The 12239-nt window shown below is 28.3% G+C and overlaps 1 protein-coding gene across 1 annotated transcript; it reads left to right on the forward strand.

The window, feature by feature from the left end:
• Window positions 1-1178: 1178 nt before the first annotated feature.
• On the forward strand, window positions 1179-8004 carry LOC114382783 (MLO-like protein 12). Its single transcript, XM_028342400.1, has 15 exons — window positions 1179-1531; window positions 1944-2001; window positions 2105-2352; window positions 3445-3561; window positions 3706-3766; window positions 4851-4939; window positions 5141-5215; window positions 5310-5404; window positions 5562-5611; window positions 5954-5994; window positions 6101-6274; window positions 6363-6398; window positions 6568-6635; window positions 6745-6805; window positions 7159-8004. The coding sequence occupies exons 1-15, from the start codon at window positions 1403-1405 to the stop codon at window positions 7576-7578; spliced, it is 1722 nt and encodes a 573-aa protein (XP_028198201.1). The 5' UTR covers window positions 1179-1402; the 3' UTR covers window positions 7579-8004.
• Window positions 8005-12239: the final 4235 nt, after the last annotated feature.

Genomic DNA, 12239 nt, shown 5'->3' on the forward strand with positions numbered 1-12239 from the left:
TCTCTTCTTTCTTCCATTTGTTTACATTAATACAAGCGCCGTTTATAAGAAACCATTTACTTGTCAATTTAGCAGAAGTTACCAGGAAATGCTAGTCTGATTGTCCTTTTATTTTTATTTTTTATTCTTTGACTGTCTCTGCTAGTTCAATTAGTACAGATAATATTTTTTATGAAGATAATTGTTTTAAAGCCTTGTAAAACTATTATAAGTAACAAATTATCTTTTCAAATATTTATACACATATGCTAGTTTAATTTTAAAGTTCAGTAAAAGTATTCGATAAAAAGAAAGGTAAAGCATATTGTCACTGAGGATTACAGTTATAATAATAATAATAATAATAATAATAATAATAATAGTAGTAGTAGTAGTAATAATAATAATAATAATAATTTTATTCTGCATTTGAGTTAAAAAAAACTCTTGGAAGAGCACAAATTAACCAGAGAAAGGGAGAAAAATTCAATTTTTTATTGCTCAGAAACATGTAACAGTTTTTTCTATCTCAGCACAGAGTATTTAAAAGACATCCATATCTCACCTCTTTTGTTTCTAAGCCATTATCTCATTATCTGTTTAGCTGCAATAACCATCATCAAGTCAAGTCATGTATTTTGAATTCATATCGATTAACTACTACAACCTTATCTTATCATATTTTAAATTTATATTATTTACTGGTTACAACAATCTTAAATTATATATTTCAAATTTACACTATTGGTTAGTTAGCTTACTTATATGTACTTTATATTTTGAATCTTCATAAAATATAATAATAATATAAATTATATTAAGATAATTAATATTAAAAAAATATTTTAATAAATTTGGTATTATTATACTTGCAACTCAAATATTTATTGTTATTTTTTTATCTTGTACAAAGGAATAGAAACGTGTAGTAGATAATGTGATTTAATATAATATATATATATATATATATATATATATATATATATATATAGAAGACAAAAAAAAAAAACTTGTGTAAATACACGAATATAACATTGTTTAATTTTCTTAGAATTGATCTATCTCCATTTTCTTCTAACATTTAAATAAACTGTTGACCCGTGTTGGTATAAGCAGTGTGGATACTCTGCAACTTTGCGTCACCCTTCTGATCTGCTCTCTTTATTTGACTAATCACCACCTTTGAACATGTCTAACGTTGATACTCCAACACGCTTATCTCTTTCATTATTACATGCTCTCGTATATATATTAACCAATCCATAAAGTGCAAGCACCCCCCTTCATTTTATTTCATAGAAATCTCCAAATTTTTTGGATAAAGCATAGTCCCCTTTCTATACTATAGCTACACAAAAATCTTCCGAATCTTCGATTAAGCTGTTTTTTTAGTCTTGGCAACGGTTGAGAATAATAGTTAGACATGGCTGAGAAAACCCAAGTTTATGAACGAACTCTGGAGGAAACACCAACATGGGCTGTTGCGGTTGTGTGTTTTGTGCTGCTCGCTGTTTCAATCGTCATAGAACATATTATTCATGGTATTGGAAAGGTAATTAAACTAGGCTGGGGGGTTTATGTTTTACTCAAAAGATATGCTTATTAATGCTGTTATTTGTTAACCATAAAGTATAATAAAGTTCTTATGCAGTTAACCATCATTTAGTATAATATGAATAATCATCAATATATCTAGTGTTATTCAAGGTTTTAAATAGTGGTGATGCCATGGCGGTTTTGTTGCGATTCTTCTATTTTAGGAAATTGCGAACAATGCAACAGAAACTCCAAAAACTTTAATGTCGTGGCCGAAATCGTGATCGCAGACCCTTTATTTTAAAACCTTTGCGTTATTCTATCTTTTTTGTGATATTCAATATTGATATTTCTAATATCTGCCTTGTACCTTGTTCTGTTCAACCCTGACCTCTTGGGGTGTAATTTGCTACTTCTAATTATTGCAGTGGTTCAAAAAGAAACACAAAAATGCTCTTTTTGAAGCCTTGGAAAAGGTGAAAGGAGGTACTTTTGCTCTTCTATAATTCATGGTTGAATTCTTGTTATAGTTGATGCTGAATTTGAGTTTCTAATTAGAAACAAATTTCTTTGACATTTTTCTGTTCAGAGCTTTTGCTGCTAGGATTCCTATCCTTGCTCCTAACTGTGTTGCAAGATGAAATTTCTAAGATATGCGTATCAAAAAATGTTGCATCCACTTGGCATCCATGTGCCAACCCAAAGGCCCCAAAAACATCTCAATCCGAGGATGAATCTGAAGACTTTCAGATCAATTCTAGGAAACTCCTACAATTTTATGACCTCGTACCAAGGCGTGTTCTTGCTACAAAAGGATACGACAAGTGCGATGAAAAGGCAAGTAGAGCATCTTCATAATTTGTGGCTTTTTGTTCCATTGAAACTTTGAAAGAAAGAAGAACAAATTGTCTATAACAGGCTTCCGAAGATAACAAAAATATTTTGTCAACCTGCTTAAAAATTAGGATTAATTAAGTTTTTATTCTCAAAGATGTGATTTTAAATTTTTGGTTTCTAAATTTTTTTTTTAAATTTGGTTCTTAAAGAATTTATTATTGTTTAAAATAGTCTTTGTTGTTAGTGTCATTTGTTAAATGATAAAGTATCATGAAACAAGAAAGATTAAATATCGCTTATATGTTACATACATGACACACAAGTTTTATTATATTTAAGTAAATAATTAAAATATTATATTATTAAAATGTAAAAGAAATATTTGTGATTATAGACAACTCAATACTTAACATGAATTATTAACTATAGGAACTATTTATAATAATGAAAAATTATTTAAGGATTAAATATTTTTAAAAAATAGTTTAAGGATAAAAAATTAAAAATTCCTAAAGTTTGAGGACTAAAAATTTAATTAACTCTAAAAATTATTAGGTGGTATGCATGTTATCATGATTGTGACTAATTTTCATATACAATATAATTAAGTGTTATTATAAATTAAAATTTGAATACATATTACTTAGAGATTGATTGAGTTCATAAATATAAAATACTCTTAAACTATTTAATAATTTCTTGTGTATATCCAAAAGAGTGAAAGAAATATATATAAAAAAATGTTATAATATAATAATTTATATGGTATGAGATACAAGAAAAAAATGTCTAACAAGTGTTTATACCCTTAGAGTATAAAAATGAGATTAAAGATATAATTTAAAACATCAAGGTGTTATACATATGTTGAGAGAAATACTATTAGAATAATATTATTAAAATGATTCACACTTAAAAATAACATCCATAATTTTTTATATATTTTAAATTTTGGCCAGTCTTTTATATATATATATATATATATATATATATATATATATATATATATATATATATATATATATATATATATATATATATTAGTTGATTATTGTAGATGGTTTTGATCGATGGGTGATTTTGCATTTACAGGGAAAAGTTGCTTTTGTTTCAGCATATGGGATTCACCAGCTCCATATATTCATCTTTGTGCTAGCCATTTTTCATATCCTGCAATGCATTGTAACACTGACTTTGGGAAGAACTAAGGTACTCCTCACTCAGTCCTCCCCCTGATTTTGACTTCAAAGATGCTCCAAACAAAGGCTATATATAGTTTCAGAACTTGTGTGCGGGATTTTTCTTTGTTGCTCTCTGTGTGAATTAATTCATTGTTTGGTTCAATGGATGCAGATGAGAAAGTGGAGGGCATGGGAAAATGAAACCAAGACTATCGAATATCAATTTTATAACGGTAAGACTTCATAATTTCTTGCCTGAGTTAAATCAATTTTGTGTTACTCATTTGTTAGCTAGGTGCCAGATAAAGCCAATGATATCGTATTTTCTATGCCAAGATTTCAACCATATATATATATATATATATATATATATATATATATATATATATATATATATATATATATATATATTAATTGGCTTGATATACGTGATAGCATGGAGGTTGACTTTCTTACAGGTTTGATATGACTTTTAGGTGGAACACTGAGTCATGCGTTTGTTTTGGATGAGAAACAAAAACACTATTTTTAATTATAGTACATTATTCGTTAGCAGGTCAATTTTACAGAATAATTTGGATTTTTTATTTATTTAGTGGAACTTAATTACTTAAAAGTTAAAATACACCAAACAATAAATTTAATATAAATTAAAATTAAAAGTGTGTTATAAATATTTTTATAATAATACTTTCATTTTTTATAATGTGTAATTTTTATGTTGATAATTTTTAAAATATCATAATACTTGATACAATGACTTATAGTGATGAAAATGTAGTAGCAAGATAAGTATAAATTACTGCTATCAATTTCTAAAAAAAAACAAAATGCTGCTATCAATAGTCAAGATATTAAAGGTACCGATAATAACGTGTGGAAAAATCTGCATATATTAATTCGATAACGAAACTAAATTTGTGTTTTTGACATGAAACTACATTTTTGTTAAATGTAAATCATGACTTACACTGTTTTTTTTTGGAATTTTTTATGATAATTATTATAAAAATTATCGTAGATAATAATTTCTTTACACCACTACTACATGTACTATTTACTCTAATAATTTTATATTAAAGACTAAAAGTTTAAAATTTAAGATTTTACTGCAAGATATATAATGGAACTCACTATCTATAGAGAGAAGTAGTAAGAAAATAGTAGCCATTGTTGGTTGGTTCCATAGAATCGGTCTCTTTTTTTGCTTTTTCGGCCATTTTATATGGTCCATCTCTCTTTTATTCTTTATTTTTTTATATATAGTTATATGGTCCGTTTCTGATTGTGCCGTTTATAAATGTATACATATTGCAGATCCTGAGAGGTTCAGGTTTGCAAGGGACACAACGTTTGGACGAAGGCACTTGAACTCTTGGAGTCAGTCAACAATTTCCTTATCCATAGTAAGGTCACGTTTATTAAACATGAATAAAATATGCTAAAATTCCTCAATTGAGTTATTAATTTCTCACAAGGAGACTAATACGCCATTAACCAAATTTTGAATTTCAAGTGTTTAATTAATTAGTGTGATTAGTTTGTGACGTGTGAATAAGTTAATTTCCAAGTTTCTAACTAATATCTTTGTACGCTGCTCGAATCAGGTTAGCTTCTTCCGACAATTCTTTGGATCTGTGAACAAAGTTGACTATTTAACATTACGACATGGATTCATCACGGTGAGTTATGATTTAAAAAGTTCCTAATTTCGACACTTTTTTTGTTTTTGGGCATTTCAAAATGGAAAGACTAAGATACTTGTTGTGATTTTAGGCGCATTTGGCACCGGGAAGTGATGCAAGATTTGATTTCCAGAAGTACATCGAAAGATCACTTGAGGAGGATTTTAAAGTAGTAGTGGGAATAAGGTATGGATATGTTCTGTTACATTAATTTGCGGAGTTTTTGTAAACTCCATGATACCAGTTCCTTCATTCCTATGAATAAAAAAAATATATTAATTTTTGCTTTCATTTACTTAACTATCAATTATCAATTTAAGCTCAATCGTTTTGTAACTTGCAGCCCAATCATATGGTTCTTTGCGGTGCTATTCCTGCTGACTAATACACATGGTACGCAGTATTCAAATTTTTTAATAATGTAATTTAATTTAGTCTATTAAATTGCCCGCATCACTCAATTTGGTCCCCAATGTTACAAAGAAGCAAATTTAATCTTTATAATTTTGGCAATCATTTATCAATTTAGGTTCTGTTTGTTTCAAAGTTGAGTATAAATGATTTTAGTAGAATTAATTTTGAACTGTTGAACGTAATTAACTATGTGCTCTTCTACTTTTGTGCACCAGCAATATCATGCAACTTATTTGTGCAGAAAATATAAATTCTAAAATGTCCCAAACTTCCAATTTATCCTACTGATCTTAGTTTAAAATTTTTGTTCTGTGTGGACAGGGTGGTATTCCTATTATTGGCTTCCATTTATCCCATTATTTGTAAGCACAGACTAATACTCATTCTGTTTATGATGCTTGTCTATATTTCCCTTCTTCATGTAAGTGTATAAATAACTCATTGTTATATTTAATGTAAATTTAACAGATAATCTTATTAGTGGGTGCTAAGTTACAAATGATCATAACAAAGATGGGACTGAAGATTACAGACAGAGGAGAAGTTGTCAAAGGTGCACCTGTGGTTGTGCCAGGTGATGATCTGTTCTGGTTCAACCGTCCTGGTCTCCTTCTATTTTTGATTCATCTTGTGCTATTTCAGGTAACATCACTATTTCTTTTTCTTAGATTCTGTCATTTAAGGAATTCTTGTGCTCAGAAAATAACTTATGGTTGCTTCTTTGTTGCAGAATGCTTTTCAACTGGCGTTTTTCTCTTGGAGTACTGTAAGTTTATCCATCTTGATAAAGTTTTTCTTTAACAATTTGTGCCTTACTAGATTATATTGGTTATTGCTACAACATTGAAGAAAATTTTCGCAATGCTTAACATTATGGTGAACCACTTTTATGCAAAACTGTAAGATTTTTCCTAACTTCATAATTTCTGTTTCAGTATGAATTCTCCATAAACTCCTGCTTCCACGAAACAACAGAAGACATTGTCATAAGACTTGTAATGGGGTAAGTTCATTTCTGTTATAAAAAGTGCATCTTCCTATATATATAAAACAACCATTAATTAGTTTATTATATATATAACTAACAATTAAGTGGCAATTTTAATTTGCAGGGTTGTGATACAATTTCTGTGCAGCTATGTGACCTTGCCTCTATATGCTCTAGTCACACAGGTCCACTTATCCATACAAGCATATATATATATATATATTTGTTGTTGGGTTAAATATGTTTTAGTCTCTCAAATTTTGGGATCTCTCATTTTTAGTCCTTCAAATTAAAATTTGTAATTTTTTACTCTCTCAAACTCATGAAATGTTTTTTTCAATCCTTACTGTGGTAAAAAAGCACCACGAATTAGGAATAATAAAAAAACATTTTGCAAAGTTGAATGACTAGAAAATGTAAATTTTAATTTGAGGATTAAAAAGACAAACTTTAAATATGAGGGACTAAAAACATATTTCAGTCTTTTTTCTTTTACCAAACTATATAATCAACCACTGATTTTATTTTGTTTTTGCAGATGGGTTCAACCATGAAGCCCACCATCTTCAATCAGAGAGTGGCATCAGCACTGAAGAACTGGCACAACACTGCCAAGAAGCATGTCAAAAACAGTAAGCACACCACTCCATTCTCAAGCAGGCCATCAACCCCTCAATATGGTATGTCTCCAATTCATCTGCTACACAGACACCTTGCTGGAAGAAGTGAGAGTGCACAAACCTCTCCAAGAACATCCAACTATGAAAATGAACAGTGGGATGTTGAAGGCTCACCTTCCCCAAGCCACCATGCAGTAGCTGCTGAAGAAACCCAGATGCAAGTTTTTGAGCCAGGCTCAAGCTCAGCACCAGAATTGCCTATTAGCTCTCAACTTGATATCAGAGTTAGTTCATCAGAGTTTTCCTTTGAGAAGAGACACACTGCTGAAAGTGATTAGATGTGTAGATATTGTTTTTAGTTAACCGGTTCAAATGTACAGTTTCTGTACATATCAAAGTTTCAAATGCATGCATGCTTTTGCTTCAATGCGAAGCCATGCATTTGAAGAATGAGGCATAATCTTTGATTATGGAGCACGATTTTCTGAATGAGGAGTGACACTTTGTTGAAGGCATAATTTGCTGTTGAAGTAAACCAAAGTATAATAAAGGAGATTCATGAAGTAAACAGCTAAAAAACGATGAGTGTGTTTTCGAACCAGTTGTATTGGCGTTGAAAAAAAAATTCTCACATTGTTTTAACTTTTGTGTGTTGGAGCATGTATTTTTCATTAAATGTAAGTTTCAACGCTTAATCAAACAGACATTATATCTATAACGACAAATGGATAGATTTGAATTATTATGTCGGTTAGACCTTAAAAGTAGTAGGATCTCCTTAACACATATACATCAACTATGCATCACGTTTCATGGTGGCGACTTTACAATCCCTTAGCCCACAATCCACTACATATGGATCATGGTATGAATATGTTTAAGGGTTTTCCTCAGTGCATCCAGCAGATTTTGGATAATTCTAACATTGTCATTTCATAAAGTTCATACGGATTACCCATAGGATTGTGAATCCGTAATTGATTTAAAATTAATAGTCCATGTAAAATTTAAACATGTGACTTTTGTGTTATTAGTATAACGCTCTAATCAATTGAATTAATAAATAAAATAATTAATGTGGTTATATATAATACTAAAATTTCTAATGTATATTTAATATACATATAAGTTTCACATAATAAATTTTGATTTAATAATATATCTTTTTACAAGCATGATTTGTAAATAAAAAATCATAGGTTTAATCATGTATAAGACATTATGAATTTATAATCCATATGAGCTTTACGGAAGGACAATGTTGGAATATACCAAAATATACTGGTGTACAAGAAAATGATTGGTCCATGAAGAAAAACCCTATGTTCAATCAGTAGCATCCACTTGAAGCATGTCCAACCTAATTAAAAGCCCACTAAAAGATTTACACAATTAAATTTAGAAATTTTGGTATAGTTTATTTTTTACTTCTTGGTATAGTTATTTTATGGATCAATAGTTGAATAAACTTTTATTGACTGGTGTTCTTGATAAATTTTAAAGTTTTGCTTTTTATCTCTAATATTTTTAAAAAGTATAGATTGGCCTTTAATATAAAAAAAATTTTGTTTTAGATTCCTAATAATAAATTAAAGGATGTAATAAGGTCAGGTAATGTACTTGAAAAACACTTCAGGCATAATGGATTTACTTTCTTTCTTCATTGGATTATACATGGAGTCGCACTTTTGGGTTTGGGCATGTAGGCCGTTTGCGTAACCCACAACTCACAATATACGGACTTTGATTTTTTTTAGATCATATGAATTACGGGCTTTTTATCCAGATCCATTTAATCCGTGGGTTAAATGAACTTATTTTTTGGCTGCTGCGGGCTTTTTATACTTTATTTTAATAATAATAATAATAATAATTTCAGTAGTTTAGTTTAGTAAAAATAAATAGTCTAAGAAAAGAATGACAACTCAGGGGGATAGATTTATGGTAATTACTGGAATATTTCTGTCTCGAATCAGTGGGCTTCTCCCGAAAAAAATTCCAATTTACCATACTTTGTACAAAAGTGAAGAAGCAATTTGTTAAAAATATAAAATACGTAAAAAATAAGCAATTATGTTTGTCATTCTTCCTCCATTTCAATTGTATAAAATGATAACAAAAGGATTTTTAATTTAATTTTTAGTCATTCTTTATAATTTGATTTTTTTGACAATTGTTTAACATTTAATTTATATTTTTGTGGATGTGGGCTGGTTAAAACAGAATCCGTTTATGTTGTCAGCATCTCGGGACAAGTTTTACGGGTATGAGCTTAAACGAGCATACTTACCCGCATATTCAACTCTAATTATATGTATGGCACATATTTCAGTTTTAGTTCAAATCAAGACGATGGTTGGCCTGCAAATACTGAACCAAATTAAGTAATAAAGGTTATTCATGAAGTAAATCAATAGAAAACATCTATAATGTTAAATGGATATATTTGAATTATTATGTGGAATTGGGAGTAGTAGAATCTCCTTGTACCAATTTGGTGACTAAAGTATAAAATTAAATTTAAAAGACTAAATTAAAATTTTAAAAAATCATATAAATTACCAAAATTCCATTATTAAACAGTCAATATCATCTTTGCTCACATTGATGTAGTTAATCTTTTAATGTTCTCACTTGACATATTTTTCATATTATTAAAAGATTAAATACTGACTGAATTTAATTTATATACATGAACAATATAAATTTTTTAACATAATTATTCAATTATACGATTATAATATATATATAAATATATATAGAGAGAGAGAGAGAGATTTTTTAATAATTACTTTAAAAATCATATTTATAGAGATTTTTAATTTGTTGACATTCAAAAAATTATATTTCATGAGAGATTTGTGTGATTTAATTTATAATTAATTAAGAAAATATTTTTTTTTCGCAACACCAATGAATAAATATTTAATTAATGTATTTACATACCTTGTTATTTTATTATTTGATTAGTCCGTAAGTATAGAAGAAACTAATTTGCCATTTTGTAGATGTATTAAATCACATTTGCTTACAAAACTTTTATTAATCACCCACTGATTACAGTTTTAACTAAAAAAAAAATGATACTATACAAGCTTTTTGTTTCCTGAATGGACGGGGTCAGCCCCCACAACCAAAATAGATTAGAAATCATGATGAAAAGAGCACAACACTGTAACTACTGAACTAAGAAGGGACAAATCAAACTTAGCGCGCACTATCAGCAACTTGGTCTGCTTTTCTTAAGACTTGTAGATGGTGCAGTGATGAAAGCTGGCCATAATCTTGATTACCTTAAGATATTATTGAGATATTTTCATATAAGACATTAAACAACATGCAACTTGGTTCCTTCTTAATATCTCTTGAATGGCCTAAATTAATTGTATAAATATCTTACAAGATCTATGCACAAAAAGGTTTTCTCTATTACAATGTTAGTTGAAATGCTTATCACGAATAGCATTAAGAAGTGAGAACCATTATTTCGTTTGCAAAGTTTGGCAACTTCCTATTTCGACAGGGAAAATGTTGCACTTTGAGAAAGAAATAAGATAATTGTGGAAGTGGCATCCTTCGTGCATTCCACGTATAACATCATTGAGATTTGAAAGTATTATATAAGTAAACAATTAAAATTGGTAGGAATCAATTGAAGAATATATCAAAGACTTTATATGATTCATGTATGCATATTATTTAACTAATTGAACTAGATTTTCTTTGATATAAGTAAATAATATAATTCTTAAAAGTAAATCATTTTAGGGATAAAAAAAAGTAGATCACTTTTTACTTTTCTTTTAATTTAAAATGAAACTCTAATATGATTTTATCTTGTCATCCAAATAGTTATTTGTTCTCAAAGTAAAAATAAATTTCAATTAAAAGATTTTTAATTTTTAAATAATTTTGTACTGCAATAATTTCTATACATATATAGAATCTTATATGTGTGTGCACGCACTCACACGTGATAATACAATAATAAAAACTAAGTTAAATTTAAGCATCCCATCTCCAATTTATTATTCCATAATTACACGTAAGAAATATATTTACCATTTTGAAAGGACTTTTTTTTATGACAGACTAATTATATAATATCTTAATTACGTATTAAAAAATATAATATCATAATTTAGAATAATACTACTTCTGTTTCTTTTATATAAGAAATGTTTGACCACTTTTTAATTAATGTATTAAATATTAAATTCTAATTTTCATTTATATCTCTAAGTTATTGTAAAGTCTATTAATAAGATATATTCTTTTCGTAAATGTATTTATTGAACCACCGTTGGTGGCATTGAGTAAAATTCGTAAAATAGAAATTTTGAGGTTCATTGGAAAGTGGCTGTGTAAAAAATTATCAAGTCCCAATCCTTTAAAAAAAACGGGGAAATATTTTCCAAATAAGAAAGACAAATATAAAAATCCTCGAAATGGACTCTCCAAATGTATACTTCTCAAAAACTTACGAAAATATGTTAAAAGTTTGGTTCTAAAATGAGTAAGTATTGGAAGAAACTTATGAAGACTTTGAAGAGCTATTGGATTTGAAGACCAAGTCCATATTTCATGTTTTCTAGGGTTATTAACGACCAATTCTGTTTCTCTTGTATATTAATAAGAAGTATTTTTTTTTTCTCCATTATATCTTCTTTTAACCTAAAAGAAACCAGCACGAAGTGTAAGTAGATATATAGACACTAAAGGATAGGTATATTAATAAAGATTGAAATTTGATTATTCTAATATAAGTCTATTTTAGGGACTAAAGTGACATTGTGTTATAATTTTTGAGATTTAAGTGAAATTGTATTACAATTTAGAGATTAAGAGTGTATTTGATTTGCTAAAAAGACAAGATAAATAGAATAACATTGGATAAGTAATTGAATCACAAGACAATTTTATGTATTGTACATTGTTTGGTGGTTAATGCACAATATAAGTAATTTTGTGTTATATATTGTTTGATGTGTCTATGTAC

This window comes from Glycine soja, chromosome 2 (genome assembly GCF_004193775.1).
Source record: "Glycine soja cultivar W05 chromosome 2, ASM419377v2, whole genome shotgun sequence".
NCBI lineage: Eukaryota > Viridiplantae > Streptophyta > Magnoliopsida > Fabales > Fabaceae > Glycine > Glycine soja.